An 18,865-nucleotide genomic window follows, 5' to 3' on the forward strand; every position below is an offset into this window, starting at 1 on the left:
CCCACTCATAAGGCAACAGGAATGAAAAAATGAGATTGTGTGCATGGAACTCCATTCCCAGCAAACCCAAGCAAAAAATAACTCATTTTCGTAAGGAGTGCTCATCCCCTAGATTTCTGCATGCTCACCTTCTCACCTCCTTCAGTGTGGTGTTGGGGAGTGGGGGAGGTGTGGGTGGCCCCAAAAGCCTGTCTTCAGCTATGCCTGTCCATGACTGACATAGCCTGTGAATCACTTAACTTTTGACACTCAGTTTTCTCACACGCTGAACATGGAAAATAAAATCAACACCTCACAGCTCTGTGGCCAGGATCACAGGCGAGGAAAGTCCTTTGGAAGGAAACTGTAAAGGGTCGTGCAAATAAGTGTTGCACCAGGCATTAACACAGGAGCCCCCTAGTTTCCAGTTCTGAGAGTTGCTCCTGTCTCGACCCCTCTCCAAGACCGTGCGGCACAGGGCAGGAAGGAGGATTAACTCCCGGGCGCCTCTCTGGGCGTCTCTTCGGGCATTCTGGGAGGAGTTCCGTCCCTGGGAGCCCGCCCCGCCGCCTCCTTTCCCTCGCGCCTCAGTAGCGCTCTCTGAACCGGGTCTTTCCCCCGAGCCTCGGCTGCGCTTCCCCCGCCCGGCAAGGCACAGCGGGCCGGCCGCCAGGATGCAGGCCCCGAACAAGGAGCACCTGTACAAGCTTCTGGTGATCGGAGACCTGGGCGTGGGCAAGACCAGCATCATCAAGCGCTACGTGCATCAGAACTTCTCCTCGCACTACCGGGCCACCATCGGCGTGGACTTCGCGCTCAAGGTGCTCCACTGGGACCCGGAGACCGTGGTGCGCCTGCAGCTCTGGGACATCGCAGGTGAGCGCCCGGGGAGGGGTGCGGGAGTGGCTTGTCTCCCTTCTCCAGTCCGGAGACTGGGTTGCAGCCAGGCGTGCGACCCAGATCTCCGGGACGCTGTGTCTTAAGAGACTTTTCCTGGTGCGTTGGAAACTTAAATTCAAAGTAAAGAAAAAGTTTCTCCCTCTAGCTGAAACTTCTTCAGGCGCATTCCCTGGCGCTTTGGGGGTATTGCTTTAGCAACCTCCGGCATCCTACCCTGCGTTCTGTCTGCCCGGAGTCGGCCTCCCTAGGGGCCCAGAGGGAGCGGGTCTGCAGTTGCATTCGTTCTTGGGCTCCTCGTTTTCTAAGCGGCAATCCTGCAGTGACACCACGCAGAGTGTCAGGCCCGCCCTTCTGTGCACTGGCCAGTAGAGGGGAAGCCCCTATCCGGGTTAACAGCTGGAACGGGGGTAGTCGTGGCTACAGTTTGCCAATTCCTGTTTTCAGTAGCACTTTTTTCCCCCGTCCCCATTTGCCAACCTTCATTTCTGCCTTGAGTCAAGCGAGTTTTGAGTTCTCTGCTGTGAGGAAGCCAAGGACTTGCCTGTGTCTATATTATGGGCAAAGTATTATTTCTCTTTCGGTCTCTCTGGCTTTCTGTAGCCTATCAGAAGTAGGTTGTTTATGTATCTTAAGGCCACTTTTTCTTGATTTGTCTTTGAAGTTTACATTGCACGATCTGGAAAACGAGAAGCTTCTTGACATTCACTGAACTCAGAAGTGGATTCCAGGGGTTTGTACCAGAAATGTTGAGTGTAAAGTGTGTGGTCTAAACTTAGAACTGCTGTTTGAAACCTGGCGTATTCAAGCCCTCATGACAGATCCTGACTCAGTGGTCAGTAACCTGCTCAGCGGCTGAGAACAAGTCCCTTCAGCTCAGTTTCCTCCCTGTAAATGGAAGCAGGTTGGATGATGACGATCCAACAACCTTCCTGTTTAGAAGTTTTAGGGTCATCTGGGATTCTTCATGGGACAATTCAAACAGTTCAACTTTGCCTCTATTTTATGGTCTGTCGCACCAGAAATCTTTGTAAATGCTGAGCCCAAACTAGCTTCTATGTCTCTTAGAAAATAGGTTCATTTGAGCTGGTGCATTTGACTGGAAACACTCAGTCATGGCTTGAAGCAAGACAAATGTGGAAATTTTTGAAAGGGCGTTCTGGTTCTGGGGACTCCGGTGCCTCTTGAATCCTGAGCTGCCAGGTCTTATGATAAAGCTTTTGGCTTGTGGACAGATTCATACAGCTGGCATCATCTTCAGCAGTTCCAGTAGCACGGGGGTTGTCAGAGACTGGAAGAAGTGATAAGGCACTATCTGATTGCGGTTTTCATCTAGCTAATCCACCTTGAGTCTGGGTGCTTTGTTGCTCCATATTTTAGTGTATAAAACTATGCTTACTGGCTGCCTAAAAATCTCCAGGACTCTGGTTTAGAATTAGCTTACTGTTGAAAAGTGGATGTAGCTATGATGTGAATTTCTGTGTCAAATCTAAGTGACAATGTGACCTCAAGCATTTTACATAATGTCTTATGTCTTGGTTTTCTCACCTAACAGAGGAGATAGAAGGGTGTAGTGATTAGGAACCTAAGTTCCAGAGTTGAACTGCCACCATCTAAGTCCCCGTTCTACCCCATAGGAACTGGGCAAGTTCCCTAACTTCCTCGTCTCAGTTTTCTTATCTATAAACCAAGGTGATGCTTTCTCCCAGCAAATGAGAGGGCTAGCTAAAGGTCATGGTACCTATGGTACCTACTGCTTTGGAGAGCTGCAAGGATTACTACTGCACTAGCTACTATTTCTTTTTTTTTTCAGTGAATGTAATACTAGGCAAGAAGGGCTTGATACACATATTCCAATTAAATCCTAATAAATGATGATCCCAATATTACATTTATTTTCTATCCCAAACAACCAGCACCATTTTTAAGCCTTACTCATAATATAATGTAGAGTTATGAACAGTTTAACTCCCAAGCTTAGAAATGCCTCCTGAGCCATGGTTCTGGGCCGAGGTTTCTGCTCCCTGCTCATAGGGGCTGTAGTCACAAAAGTTTATGTAAATAAGAAATCTGAGCAGGCTTGGGAGTCAGTTCTATAGACACAGTGGTGTGCAGAAATCCTAATCAGGGAGCTGCTTTTTTCCACAGTTCTGATGCTAGTGGTTACTTGTCTTTAACAGCCTTAAGCCCAAAGGCCCTGCGGCCTGGGTGAGAGATTGGGCAGCAGGCAAAGCTGATTGGGGGGAAGCAGGGCCATTGTGGGAAAGAATGGCTGGAACACAGCACTGGCATGTTTCAAACTGCATAGGTGGTATTGTGGGGAGTGAGTTCATATGAAACTCAACCCGAACTGCTCACCTAAACTCCAGTGAGCTAAGTGTACCTTAGAACACCTTCAAACCACAGCCTGTCCGCCCAAGGATAAGAATACAGCTCTCCCTCCTTTGTGCTCTGCTCTGGTGCATGCCTGGAAGAACACGCAGTGACGGCTAGTGAGCCTAGCTTTGAGAGGGCTGGTGTGGATGAGGTAGAGGGGATTTTTCAGTCACTTGCCCTGTCATGATAGGATATAACTATGCCTGCTATGGAGGGAATCTTTGCTCAGCTTGGCTTTTTCGTTTTTTACATTGTGGTAAATGTATATGTAACAAAATATTTGCCATTTTAACAGTCTTCACATGTACAGTTTGGTAACATCAATTGTGCTCATCATATTGTGCAACCATCACCATTAACCGTTTCTAAATTTTTCCATCTCCCTTAATAGAAGCTCAGTGTCCTCTAAGCAATGAATCGCCATTTTCCCCTTCCTCCTGCCCAATCCTGGTAATGACTGATAAACTTAGGTCTGTATAAACCAAAAAAAACAAACTCGTTGCCGTTGAGTCAATTCTGATTCATAGCGACCCTATAGGACAGAGTAGAACTGCCCCATAGGATTTCCAAAGAGCTGCTGGTGGATTTAACCGCGGACCTTTTGGTTAGCAGCTGAGCTCTTTAGCGCTTCGCCACCAGGGCTCCTGGGTCTGTATACACTTGCCTATTCTAGATATTTCAGACAAGTAGAGTCCTTTTATGTCTGACTTATTTCACTCAGCATAATGTTTTCAAGGTTCATCTATGTCAAAGCATGCATCAGAACTTCATTTCTCTTTATGGCTAAGAAATATTCCACTGGATGCATGTACCACATTTTGTTTACTCATTCACGTCTTGATGGGCATTACGTTGTTTCTATCTTTTGTGTGTTGTAAATAGTACTGCAATAAACTCTAGACATTCATTTGGTTCAATACCAAGTTGGGTCTTACTTTTCCAATGAATTCCCATAATATATCTCTTGTAGCTACTCAGGTTGGCCAGTCTGATCCTGAAATACTCCAAAAAGTACCTTTTAGAGGCCTGTGGAGCAGGTGGTGAATCTCACAAATTCCATAGGGGACAGCAGTTGCCTTCGATCCCAAGAATGCCACCATTAAGGAGTAGCTGAGTCAGCTCTGTATTCAGAAGCCCTTGATAGAGTCAGAGATATTAAGCAATTTTGCTCAAGGCCACCTAGTTCATAAGAAGAAGAGCTGGATTTGACCCAGTTCTGTCTGACTTGAAATCAAGCCCTGCTCTTTACAACCACAGGCCTGTGGGTACATTGCACACAGTCAGCCCACAGGTCTATACCCTCTTAACTTTTAAAGGTGTTGCTTCTTTAATAAGTGGGGTATTCTTTTCCTTCCTATTTCTAACTGGGTTTTGGATGTTAGACAGTACCACTGTGCAGAGACAGTGGAAGGAAGTGGCATGAAAATCTATTTCTGAAAATTTTGTTCTAGGGAATATGAATATATAATTTTTTTTTGTCTTCATAGATTTATCAGGAAAAAGTAACCAGTAAGTTTATACTTGAGACTCTTCTTCCCTCATACCCTCCAAAGTAATACAATTACTTTGTTAGCATTTTCAAAGAGAATTATACAAGTTTGAGCCTCTGGATTCTGCTGCAAGAGTAGGGATAGTCATAGTAATAGTAGCTTCCATTTCTTGAGCATTTATTCTTACAATTGTCCAGCACATTTAATCTTTAATTTCCAAGTAAAATAGTTAAGTGGAAGTGCTGGAATTTAAAAATTGGAATCTATTGCCCAGGTTGCTAGAGCCCAGGAGGCTCTCCTGCCTCCTTTAATTTAAAAATGGAATACTTCAGGTGCTGATTGACATTGGACAAGCCTGGAGACTTTGCTGGGCCTCATTTGTTCCATCTGTAAAATGGTGATTATTTTATTTTTTTCTGATGTCACACATTTGGACTGTGTTGTAGCTATCAGCTCTAATATCTGTTGTTCTCACAGTGTTTTTGGTGTTGCTAGTACGTGACGTTTATCCCAACTTTTTTGCTTAGTAGCTTTGTGACTGGCACAAATTACTTAACTTCTATGCCTTACTTTCCTGTCTGTAAAGTGGAGAATGAAAACAGAACCTGCATCTTAGAGTTGTTACAAGAATTAAATGAGTTAATTCATATAAAATTATACATAATAAAGTTGCATATAATTAATGCCGAATAAATGTTAGCTATTACTTTTTTGTGGTAATTGTGATTATTATAAACTATTTGCTTGACCTTCTTGGCATTGCTGAAGGTGTAGACAGAGCAGATGGTGTTACACCCATTTTATATTAGAGAAAATGGAGAATTAGTGAGGCAAAGAATTTGCCCAAGGCCACAAAAGCTAGCAAGTGGCAGAGAAGAACAGGAGCAGCAGGTCTGTTTAACTCCAGCTTTTATGTGTGTGTACTATTTATGTATGCATATGTGTGTATATGTATGTGTGTGCATGTGTATTTGAGGTACATGGGAAAGAGATGATCGAGTCTGTTGGTCACCAGAAAATCCAACTCTAGGTTTAATGAGTAGAATAGAAAAAAAATCAATTTGGCAGACACTTTACAGAGTGCTTCTTTACCATGTAAAAGATTCACTGCAGGGTTCTCCTAAATAACAAATGCATCTAAACATGTAAAACAAGATCCAGTTGACAAGAAAAACATTTCCATGCAGGGCACATCTATTTTACAAGGTAAGCCAAGTGACTACGATGCAGAAGAGTACATTAGCTATCCAACAGGCAAAGAAGGTGCAGGTATCCCCAGCTCAGTCAGGAGCCCTAAGATGGTGGACTCCTCCCATCACGAACTGCGAGACCTACCTGGGTCACACAGGTGTGGTGATTTTGAGTTTGTAGCAGTCCTAGTGGTGCAGTGGTTAAGAGCTTGGCTGCTAACCAAAAGGTTGGCAGTTTGCATCCACCAGCTGCTCCTTGGAAACTCTACGGGGCAGTTCTACTCTGTCCTATAGGGTGCCTATGAGTTGGAATCAACTGGACGGCAGTGGGTTTAGTTTTTGGGTTTAGAGTGCTTTTGCATCAGCTGTAAAATTCCACTGAATGAAGGGGTTGGACTCGACCATTTCCTTAGTACCTAACTATGGAAGACTGATACTCTGTGGAGTTTTATAAGAATCAGGGGTCTTAAATATTACGGCTAATAGATCCAGGAACGTAGAAAGCTAACTTAGCAACGAGTATGTCTCGACGGCACTGGGTTTTTTTATGTCGAGCAAAAAAAAAAGCATGTTACATCTAAGTCACTCTCTGCTTGGCAGTTTACTGCCTCATTTCTGGCCTGGCTAATTACAGATTTTCTAAACACCATGTGGAATAACATGCTGTGCTTACGGTAAATAATATGTACAATGAGCAAAAGTGGTGAACTTTCAAAGTCCGATGTGGGGTATGTGGGGAAAGCACCTCAGGGATTCTTGCGGAGCTATTGATGATGGAGTTTGCACCTGTCAAAGATAGGTGAGCAGTAGGTACGTAGGGCTTTATAGGACTGGTTCTGATAAGAAAGCAGGTAGCAGCTTGACTAAGGGAAGCCAAGTCGCTTGAGAGAACATGGGGGTGGGGAGGATCAGCTCTTTTACATGTTGTTGGTTTATTGAGCAAGTACATATTAAATGCTTTGTATGTGCCAGCCTGCCATTGTGCTAGCTGAGGGGAAAACAAAGAGGGATATAGAATTGAATAAGACTTGATCCTTGGTTTCAAGAAGGTCACAGTTTAGTATACATGATAATGTAAGCAAATCACTGTTTAATATTAGTGTGTACTGATTAGGTAATTTCAAAGAGCTCCTGTCCATACCACATTTTTCTACTCTCAAATTAAATCTGAGTAAGCAGGACAAAGCCTCTGAGCTAGCGTGATGTCTCGTGTGCTTTTACCTATTGTCGTGTGCCGTCGAGTTGATTCAGACTCATAGTGACCCTATAGGACAGAGTAGAACTGCCCTATAGATTTCCAAGGAGCAACTGGTGGATTCAAACTGCTGACCCTTTTGATTGGCAGTCTGAGCTCTTAACTGTTTTGCCACCAGTGCTCTTACCTAGCAGTCTACACTACACATCTTTCACCGTGCACTGGACTTCTTAGTTTGTGTTCACTACACTACCTTTCTCCCAGGCACATAGATTTATCATCTCTGCCATCTTTTCTTCTCCTTTGACCCTCATATGCCATCAATCTCCAAGTCTAATGGTAATTATGCCTCTCTTTGCCACTCCCCTAGACCAGGTATAGCACTATATTATTACCTGTTTTGCTGTCATAGCCACCTAGCTAAGCTCTAGTTTCTTTTCCCTCCAGTTCTCATTGTGTACCAAAGCCAGGTTTATCTTCCCAGAAAATCACTGCAGTGCCTCCCTATGGCCTGTGTAGTATATATGTCATGATGAAAACAATGAAATAGGTGGGGACAAGGTGATGGGAAGGCTGATAGGTAGAGAAAAGGCTAGACCAGATCCTAGAGCTATTGAAAGAGGAGCCTGTGGTGTCCGTGTGAGTAAGAAGTGACTGGAGTCCTTGAGGCCTGGCCAGGTTAAAGGGAAAGCCAAGATCTTATTGTAGCTTTATTATCAGAAACACAGCAACTCTCATTGGGGTCTGAAGTGATACTTGATTTTGTTTTGTTTTACTTGTTCAAAATGTAGTTCTGAAACTTGGGGGATTTGAGAGGTATACAATCTGCTTGGGAAAATGTGTTCATTCAGCTGACAGGCAGAGGGCTTTAGGGGTGAATAAGATGTGTTGTTGTTTGCTCTTATGGAATCTCCTGGTCTTGAGGGGTCATAAAGATATTTAAAAAATAATCATGAATATGATTATTTAATACTGTTTTGGTAAGTATTTTTGCAATATCATGTGATATTATTACTGCAGTATCATTTACTGAGTACTTTCTCTGTCAGGCATGGTGCTAAACATTTCTATGTGTTGTTTCGCTTACTGCTCACAGTGAGTTTATCTGGTAGGAGTTACTATTAGTCCCCTTATAGAGGTGAGAGACATGCTCAGGCAAAATAGAAAGCAGACAAGCAAACGAACACAGAGGAACTTTCCAAAAGTCACACAGATAGTAAGTAGTCATGGTGGCACATGATCCAAGGTTTGTCTAGCTATAAATCCCATTTTCTAACAACCCCATTCCACTGCCTTCTTTTGTTGTTGTTGCATGCTGTCGAGTCAATTTCAACTCCTCGTGACCCCATGTGACAAAGTAGAACTGCCCCATAGGTTTTCTAGGCTGTGATCTTTATGGGTACAGATCACCAGGTCTTCCTCCTGCTCAGCCGCTGAGCAGGTTTGAACTGCCAGTCTTTCAGTTAGCAGCCAAGCACTTAACCATTGAAATACTAGGGCATCTTTCACTACCTCCTAATGCATGTTAAACAGTGTGAGAGTTTTCACAGCTCATGGATTGTTTAAGTTGCATTTAAAGGATATACATTATATATTTTAAAGCAGTCAATTATTATTGTTTGAATCTTTACTCTTTAGCATAGTGCTAAGAATCAAATGAGCCAAAGTCTTTGTCCACATCATCGCTGAGACCATATAGTTGGTTTGGCTTATTAGCTCTTATCATCATAATTACTTTTAGCCAGGAAAGCTCCAGTGCCTTAGGGACACACATCTGAAGTTTGAGAATTAATGATATGAGAGGGAAAATTAAGTCCTATATGGTGATAGAAGTGCGCGTGTGTGTGTGCATGTGCATGTCTGTGTGTTAAACTTAAAGAAAACACTATTCTAGACTAGACTCTAAAGACTACAGCAGAGATTCCCAAACGCCCTCAGTTCACAGAATTTTTAGCACCAAAGTGATTTGTTCACAGTGTCACCAGGCCAAAAGAAATATCTAACAGTGTTTACTAAGTAGTCAGGACCAAACAGCTTAAAAAGTATTTATGTTCTAACAACTTAAGACTCATTAAAAAAAAAAAAAGAACACATAAATTGAAAGAAAAACATTTGTATTCTGGTTTTTAAAACTACAGTTACTTACTAATGCCATGTGTGTGCCTTTGGGGCACTGAGCATCTCAAACCTTTGAATCAGAGTGGACACCGCCACCCTCATTTCCCGTTTCATATTGATTTTCAGGTGATTATTTCTTTTTATCACAGAAACTGCCAAAACCCCAGTTTCACAAAGATATGATGACATCAAAAGGAAGGTAGTATGATCTAATGCTGCAACTGTGAGTTACCAAACTGTGGTTCCCACGAAGTCCAATTGATGCTGAGTAATGCTGGGTTTGCCCTGAAAAGGTCAAATATCCTGCTGTACCCCTATGAGTTCACTAGGTACCCCAGAGCACCCTGGCACACATTTAGGGACTGTAACTCTAGAGGAATCTGGAAATTCCTTAAAAGTGAAACCCTTGGAGTTCAGGATCTCTTTTGAGTCTTTCATAAAAATATTTTTAGAGGTTACTTAGAGGTGTTGTGTCAAATGTTAAATAATTCAAAGATAGCTTTTTACTGAATACATTTGAGCCTACACAGACTTTAATTCAGTGGGATATTTTTGGTTAGTTTGTTTAATTAAAAGCATGAGATGCTGGTCCTTCTATCTTGATTCATACCAGTCTCTTGCCTGTGACTTTGTTTCATTTATCCCTTCCACCCACCATTGAGTATTACATTGCATCATCTCCTTTTTCCATCCAAATGAGTTACTTCATTTAAGCTGAGTCTAAACGACTCAGTCTTAAAAAATCTGACAAAAACACATGCTGGGATACTGTACTACCATTCTTTTCGTACACATACCACCACCACCTCCGTCAATTGCCACATCGAGTTCAGCTCCAACTCATGGCAACCTCACGTGTGTCAGTGTAGAACAGTGCTCCGTAGGGTTTTCAATGATTGGTTTTGTTTTTTGGAAGTAAACTGTCAGGCCTTTCTTTCTTCAAGGCACCTCTGGGTAGACTAGGACTTCCAACTTTTCAGTTAGCAGCTAAGAATATTAACAGTTTGTACCAACCAAGGATTCCCATACACACACACACATACACACTGCTTTCAATTTAAATATAAATTCAAAGACTATCTTTTAAATTTGGAGTCCTTGAAGTGATGGCCAGCCATGAGATGAAATAAGAGGCATTGCTTATAGGGGAACTAAGAAAATTAGGCAAAGAGCTTGAGTGGTTCCGAATTGAGGATAATTTTTTTCGGAATGGATCATGCAAGACAGAAAAAGTGAGTTGGATAAGAGATCTTGCTTTATTCTGTCCACTCCTTTCCCTACTGGGATTCTCTCTTGCAAATAAGAAATCAATATTATTTGTTACTTCATTATGTAAAGAGCACTTATGTTACCAGTTCCATTATATTTCACAAGTCCATGGAGAGCACAGGCTAAGAGCTTCTCTCTCAGAGTACTGTGTGCTATGGAGACACAAGGGAACAGTGTATTCAAGGAGTTTACGGTGTAATGGGGGATATAGGCTTCAGAGGTTTGTAGCACGTAAAAAGTAGTACAAGGCAAGGTCTGATTAAATGGGTGAGTGATACAGTCAGTGACATGGGAACATAGAGGAGGCAAGAGATGACTGTGGGGCCAAGTATTCAGAAAAGGCTCCAAGATGGTGGGGTTTGGGAAGGACCTTGAACAATAGACAGGATTTCGTTAGGTAGAGAAGGGAGAGGATATGTTCCAGTAGGTGTGGGAGCACCTTGGAGTAAGAATAAGTGAAAGGAAGAAGCAGAACTTGGCATAGTGTTGGGAAGTGTTAGCACAGCCTAGCTTGGCATAGTGTTGGGAAGGAGCCTGAACTCAGTCTGAGGATTTGGCCTCTAACTTGTAGCCCAAGATGTGCAACCTCAAAAATCCCATTAGAGCCCAGAGGGTAAGACATATGATCTCTTTTCTCCATCTGCCAACACTTGGTCATCTTTCAAGATGGTCTCTAAATCCTTCAAGATGTTCCTAATTCTGGACATCCAAACTACTGCTCCATACTTTCCTAGGAAATGGGAACAAAGCTTATTCACAACTTGGACTCCCATTTTGTTTCACCACAAAGCTCCTTATAAACCTAGATGGATGTACTGAGACAAGCCAAAGTATTAACTGTTACTTTATTATGTAAAGATTGGAGAAAGGAATCATGAGATCCTAGGTAACCATTATCAAGATGATGAATAGCATTGACTTCTTTTAAAATGAAATTTTATAAGTTTCACTGATTTCTCAATTCTGGGTTAGATTTGTTCTTACAAAATTGATATCAGTATATAAGTTTTAATTTAAGACAGTTTGTAATACATGACAATGTGAAAGAAATACTACCTCAGCACTTTTTTTTAAGATAGGGAGTTTGATACTGGTCAGCTCAAATGAACTAACTCCTAGACAGTATTCCTAAAATGTGGACACAGGATTTATGACTGTTTGAGCTTTCAAGATATTCCAATATCTGTATATTTATAAGAAATATTCCAATTTATGACTGTTGAGAAATAGTTCAAATTGTTTTTTAAATCCTCTGGCAGCCACAAAACACGTTAGCAGACCAACTAAGGGCCTTAATTTTTGGTGTCTGCTACAGGCAGTAAGGAGTCCCTGGGTGGTGCAAATGGTTAACATGCTTGGCTGCTAACTGAAGGGTTGGAAGTTTGAGTTTACGCAGAGACTCCTTGGAAGGAAGGTTTGGTGATCTACTTCCAAAACATCAGCCATTGAAAACTCTATGGAGCACAGTTCTATTCTGACGCACATAGGGCCCCCCATGGGTTGAAATCGACTTGGCAGCAACAACTTTTTGGTTATAGGCAGTAGTGGACTTTCTGATGGTGTTTAATTAGTGAGGTAATAGGGTGAAACAGTGCTTTGAGAAGGTGAATCTGGCAGAGATGTGCAGAAATTAAGGTACAACTTGTATCTCCAGCCCTGACCTCCCCTTGGAACTCATGGAACGAACTGCTTACTCAACGTGTCTTCCTAACAGACATCTCAAACTTAAAATATTAGAACTCCCAATAACCCAACAAAAACTGAACCTCCCAAAGTTATCTCAATCTTAGCTAGCAGCAAATTCAGAATTAGGCTTTACAGACTAAAACCCTGCAGTCACATTTGAATAATTTCATCCTCTATGTCATGAACTGAAATGTGTCCCCCAAAAATGTGTGTCACTGTGGCTAGGCCATGGGTGTGTGATTGTCCACCATTTTGTCATCTGATTTGATTTTTCTATGTGTTGTAAATCCTACTTCTATGATGTTAATGAGGGAAGACTCAATCTATAAGATTAGGCTGTGTCTTAAGCCAGTGTCTTTTGAGATATAAAAGAAAGAAGTGAGCAGAGAGACACGGGGACCTCATACCACCAAGAAACAAGAGCCAGAAGAATAGAGCATCCTTTGGAACCGGAGTCCCTGCATGGAGAAGCTCCTAGACCAGGGGAAGATTGATGACAAGGACCTTCCTCCAGAGCTGACGGAGAGAGAAAGACTTCCCCTGGAGCTGGCACCCTGAATATGGACTTCTAGACTACTAGACTGTGAGAGAATAAACTCCTATTTGTTGAAGCCATCCACTTGTGGTATTTCTGTTATAGCAGCACTAGATAACTTAGATACTCTATATCCCATCTGTTAGCTCTACCCCCAAAATATATCCAGAAACCATCCAAACTTTGCCATTTTCATTACTACCACTCTGGTCCAAATCCTCATTTTTTCTGTATTATTGTACTGTGTTATTGCACTACCTCCTAAATGGTCTCCCTGATTCTGATCTTGACTCCCAGAAGTCATTTCTCATTGAAGCACCCATAATTATTCTTTTACTGCTGTCGATTTGTTTCTTATCCACTCAAAATCCTTCCGTGCTTTCCTCTCACAACCAAAATAAAAGACAACATTTACATACTGGCCCAAGACCAGGTGATCTTTCTGCTTCATCCTATATTATTCTCCCCTTGCTAGTCCTCTCCAGCAACCCCCCAGTCTCCTGGTTATTCTCCAAACATCTGCCAGACACATTTGTGTCTCAAGATCTTTTCACTTGCTGTGCCGTCTGTCTGAAGCCCTCTTCCCCTAAATATCCATATACCATACTGCTTTAAGTCTTTTTGGTCTTTGCTCAGATGGTACTTTCTCAATGAGGCCCTCACTATACCCTCTTTGTGTGTGTGTGTGTGTGTGTGGACATATGTTTCTTTCTTTTTTTTTTTTTAATTTGTATTGTGCTTTAAGTGAAAGTTTACAAATCAAGTCAGTCTCTCATACAAAAATTCATATACACTTTGCTATATACTTCTAGTTGCTCTCCCCCTAATGAGACAGAACGCTCCATCTCTCCACTCTCTATTTTTGTGACCATTCGGCTAGCCTCTGACCCCCTCTGCCCTCTCATGTCCCCTCCAGGCAGGAGCTGCCCACATAGTCTCCTTTGTCTACTTGATCCAAGAAGCTCACTCCTCACCAGTATCATTTTCTATTCCATAAGCCAGTCCAATCCCTGTCTGAAGAGTTGGCTTTGGGAATGGTTCCTGTCTTGGGCTAAAAAGGCCTGGGGACCATGACCTCCAGGATCCTTCCAGTCTCAGTCAGACCGTTAAGTCTGGTCTTTTTATGAGAATTTCAGGTCTGCATCCCACTGCCACTATACCCTCTTTAATTTTGCTCCCACCTCCAAAAAAAGAAAAAACCAAACCTGTTGCCATTGAGTTGATTCTGACGCATAGTGACCTATAGGACAGGGTAGAACTGCCCCATAGGATTTCCAGGGAGTGGCTGGCAGATTCAAACTGCTGACCTTTTAGTTAGTAGCCGAGCTCTTCACCACCACCACAGCCACCTCCAACATGTTCTGTTCCCCTTTCCTGCTTTATTTTTATCCATAGCACTTTCTAGCAGTTAATGTAGTACAACGTATATTTTTTAACTTATTTTATTATTTATCTCTCTCAACTAAAATATAAGCTTCATGAGGGCACAGATTTTTAATCATTAATTTTTTTCTTTCTTAGTGGCTAGAATAGTGCCTGAACAATAACCATTCAAAAAATTTTTTGTTGAATGAATGAGATGAGTTGCAAAAATTCTAACTAGAGTGATTTCAGTGGGAGTGGAAAAAAGGGATAAACGCAACAGACATGACAGAGGAAAAGTCTAAAGGATTTGGTAAGCCTGCATGGGTCTGCTGGGTTGTTGTTAGGTGCTGTTGAGTCAGTTCCAACTCATAGCAACCCTGTGTAAAAAAGAATGAAACATTGTCTCATACTGCTCTATCCTCACAATTGTGGCAATGCTCACAATTGGGGCTGTGTTTGAGCTCATCATTGCAGTCACTGTGTCAATCTTTCTCGTTGAGGGTCTTCCTCTTTTTCACTAACCCTCTACTTTACTGAGCATGATGTCCTTCTGGGACTGGTCTCTCCTGATAAGAAATCCAAAGTCTTGCCATCCTTACTTCTAAGGAGCATTCCGGCTGTACTTCTTCCAAGACAGATTTGATCATTCTTCTGGTAGTCCATGGTATATTCAGTATTGTTCGCCAACACCATTAATTTAAAGGCATCAATGTGTCTGTTCGTCTTCCTTATTCGTTGTCCAGCTTTTGCATGCACGTGAGGTGACTGAAAACACCATGGCTTGGGTCAGGTGTACCTTATTCCTCAGAGTGACACCTTTGCTTTTTAACAATTTTAAGAAGTCTTTTGCAGAAGATTTGCCCAATGCGATAGGTCGTTTGATTTCCTGACTGCTGCTTCCATGGCCGTCAATTGTAGATCCAAGGAAAATGAAATACTTGACAACTTCATTATTTCCTTTGTTTATCATGACGTTGCTTATTGGTCCAATTGTGAGGATTTTTGTTTTCTTTATGTTGAGGCGTGATTTATACTGAAGGCTGTAGTCTTTCATCTTCATCAGTAAGTGCTTGAAGTCTTCTTGTTTTAGCACACAAGGTTGTGTCATCTGCATGTTGCTGGTTGTTAATGAGTCTTCCTCCATCAGCAAACGAAGGTCCCAAAAGTTTTACTCTGTCCACATCATTAAGGTCAACCCCACTTTGAGGGGTTGTATTTTGAGTGTCTTTCCACCTGAGGGGCTATCTTCTGGCACTATATCAAGCTATGTTCCACTGCTATTCATAAGGTTTTCACTGGCCAGTTTTTTTTTTTTTTTTAAGAAATAGAAAGCCAGGTCCTTTTTCCTGGTCTGTCTTAGTCTGGAAGCTTCGCTGCAACCTGTCCAACATGGATGACCCTGCTGATATTTGAAATACTGGTGGCATAGCTTTTAGCATCACAGCAACATGCAAGCCACCTCAGTACAATACACAGACAAGTGGTGGTCTGCTGGGGGGAAGGGTAAGAAATTAGGGGTTATTCCTTCATCAGCAAGGAGACCTCACTGAACACTCACTGTGTACAGAGTGCAGTGCTTATCAATGGTTCTACAGAAATTTGGTTCTGGTCATAGGGCAGCTTGTAATTTTTTGGAGAAGACATAGAGATAGCTGACATTAAATCAACTCCTACTCATGGAAACCTTATGTAAAACAATGAAATATCCAGTCCTGTGTCAATGTTATAATTTCTGGCATGTTCAAGTCCATTGCTTTGGCTGCTGTGTCAGTCCATTTCACCAAAGGTCTCCCTTCCCTTCACAGGCCCTCTGCTTCACAAAGTATGATGTCCTCCTCTAGTGACTGCTTTCTCCTGATGATATGTCCAAAGAAAATGAGTCAGACAATATTCTGTTGTGATTTATGAAGTTTTCACGGGCTTATTTTTGGCAGTAGATTGTCAGGCCTTTCTTCCTAGCCTGTGTTAGTCTGGATATTCCACTGACACCTGTGTACCATGGGTGATCTTGCTGGTATTTGAAATACTGATGGCATAGTTTCCAGCATCACAGCAACATGCAAACCACCACAGTATGATAAACTGACAAACAGGTGGTGGCGGAGGAGATAAAATAAGGTTATTTCCAATACATAATTCTAGATGACTTGCAAATATGGTGATAAATTGATACCTTTTGTCACTGGTTTTGGGGGTGGGCAAAGTAGTGAAGAGAGAAGATGAAACAATTTCAGAACCACTGCCATAGAGTCACGAGAGCTCTAAAAACTGGAGGAAACCTTACTTGCCAGGATATTGTACTGCAGAAGAAGGAACCTTAATTTGAGTTTATTTCTGTCATAGTTTCTTGATCTCTTACTATGTTCAAAAGGTGGAGAGCTAGGCATTTACGATGCCGTGATGGAGACCAATGCATGAATACATAGCATGAGAAGTGTCAATGGTGTAGAATAAAGACAATGTGCAGGGTTGTGAAGAAGGGAGTCACAGATTCCAGCTGGAAGGCCGGGAAGGCTGTGTAAATGTGGCACAACTGAAGGATGCATAGGATTCACTGAACAGAATGGGAGGAGAGATGTGGACAGCATTCCAGATGAGGGAACAGAGATGTGAACGCGTGAGAAAATCCAAAGTACAGACATCATGTGTTGTTTTAATTAAGCTGCCTTTCTTTTTAAGCATGTAAGAGCCGTTGAAGTGCCAAAGCAGCAGAGTGTAATGCCAAGATTTACATTTTTAAAAGGGGACTCTGATAGGAATAGAAATTTCAGGACTAGGCTGTACATCCATTTCACCCAGCAGTGCTTAGAAATACATATTCCTGGACTCCACACACAACCAACAGAATCTGGATTTCCGAAGAGTGTGTCCCATGAAGGGGTATTTTACAAATTCCTCAGGTGACTTCTTATGCTGCCAGAATGACAACTGTCTGAAGTCCTGTGTTTTAAAACAATTTATATTAAGGGAGAATGGAATTGGCAAGAGCCTAGATGCTGAGAGTTCGGGAGCTGTCAGGGGTCCAGGTGTGGACCATTGGGGGCCTGAACTGGATGGAGGCAGGGACAGAGTCAATAGCCATTTCTGAAGTATAAGTGTTGGTAGGATGTTAGAGACCCCTGGATGTATGAGTGAGGAAGCAGTTAGAAGATCACTTGAAGGTGTCACACCGGGTGGCACTGTAGATGGTGACACTGTGAGTCAGGGTGGGGAATATAGGAGCAGGAGGTGGAAAATCAGATGCCTGCATATGGAGGGTGTGGGGTATGTGATTGATTAGAGGGGTTGCCCAAGGCACTAATGAATTTATTTTAGAGTATCTAATCCAATTTCCTTATTTTGCCAATGAGAAAAGTGAGGCTCAGAGTGGCAGAATGACTGCTCTGAGGTCACAGAGGTAGCTGTTAGGGACAGAATGGTAAAAGAGTGCACCCAGTTTAACAGAAAACTTGACACTGTCACTGTTTTTACACCTGACCAGAAGATTCACTGCTTTGCTAGGCCCACTGAGAGCATCTGTATAGTACAAATTACCAAGTGAAAATATCATTAAATGAACATTATGGCTGTATTGCCTGTGTGTATTTTTAGCTGGAAATCCATGGTACCAAGTGTACATTTCAGGCTGTTGGGACAAAGGGCCAAGTATTGATTTAATGGTGCTTTATAGAGCCAGTAGGGTGATATGATAGCGGGGAGACACCTTAGAGATCAGCCAGACCAACTGCATTTTACAGAGGAGAAAATTGAGTCTCAGGGAGAAAATCATATTTGTTTAAGGGTGCTCTGGGAACCATGGCTAAAGACTCATGTCTTTCAGCCCTTTAATTCAGTGCCTTCTGCCACGAGGTTGTTTGATCATTACTGAAGCCATCATGTTAATTTTTGCAGTTCAGTTGATTGCTTTGTCATTTAGCGCCCTTCAAAGGTAAATCATGAGCCACAATTACACGGCTGTGGAGTATAACTTTGGAGGCTAAGTGGAACCTACATTGTGAATTTGATCATTTTCAGTGCAGGCGTCCAATATGGTCCTTAGGTTAGAAGTTCCTCAAGGGTACAACAGAGCACAACACCTGGACCATATTAGTTACTCAGTAGATGTGTTAAAAGAATGATCTAAGCTGAAAGGCTGTTTTTGAATGTAGTCTTTTTTTTTTTTTTTTAAGTAAATCACATACAATAAATACTTCAACTCTCTGCTTCGCCTGTATGTAGACACACACTAAGAGTTACATGATTCACTTTTTTTTTTGTTTAATAAGACACAGCAGAGAAGGCTGTCAGCTGACAAAAGAAGGATAAAATGTGAGTACTGGCAATGCCTTGATCTGAGTGTGACCCTGGGCTGGAATGCCAAAAATACAAGCTTTCAAAGTCTGCTGGCCCAGTAACCTCAATATACAAAGGTGTTTTCTTTCTAGAAATAAGTTTTTTTCTCCTTGTTTCTGATTGGACACACATACACTCACAAGCTCAAACACATACACACACACACTTTACTTCGTGAACCCCTGTGAAGGTGTAAAGGAGCACTGGTGGCACAGTGGTTGAGAGCTCAGCTGCTAGCCAGAATGTCAGTGGTTCAAAGCTACCTGCAGCTCTGTGGGCGAAAGATGTAGCAGTCTGTTTGTGTAAAGGTTGAATCCTTGCAAACCCTATGGGACAGTTCTTCTGTGTCGTACAGGGTCGCGATGAGTCAGAATTGACTCAATGGCAATAGGTTCAGTTTTCTTGGTTATGAAGATGTATGCCTGTACATTGC

General features: G+C 42.3%; 1 protein-coding gene across 3 annotated transcripts in view; it reads left to right on the forward strand.

Moving 5' to 3' along the window:
• The first annotated feature begins 552 nt into the window (after positions 1–552).
• RAB38 (RAB38, member RAS oncogene family) overlaps positions 553–18,865 on the forward strand; it is a 170,440-nt gene continuing 152,127 nt past the window's right edge. For 2 of the 3 annotated variants that reach the window (XR_002787826.2, XM_003418553.4), the window contains exon 1: positions 555–855. Coding sequence is in view for 2 of the 3 variants with exons in the window: in XM_003418553.4 (XP_003418601.1) it covers positions 654–855 (202 nt within the window). In the remaining variant the exon portion in view is untranslated. Of the gene's footprint in view, positions 856–18,865 lie in introns of all 3 variants that reach the window. The other variant, XM_064288811.1, reaches the window with a different exon arrangement.

This window comes from Loxodonta africana, chromosome 7 (assembly GCF_030014295.1).
Source record: "Loxodonta africana isolate mLoxAfr1 chromosome 7, mLoxAfr1.hap2, whole genome shotgun sequence".
NCBI classification, from domain to species: Eukaryota; Metazoa; Chordata; class Mammalia; order Proboscidea; family Elephantidae; genus Loxodonta; species Loxodonta africana.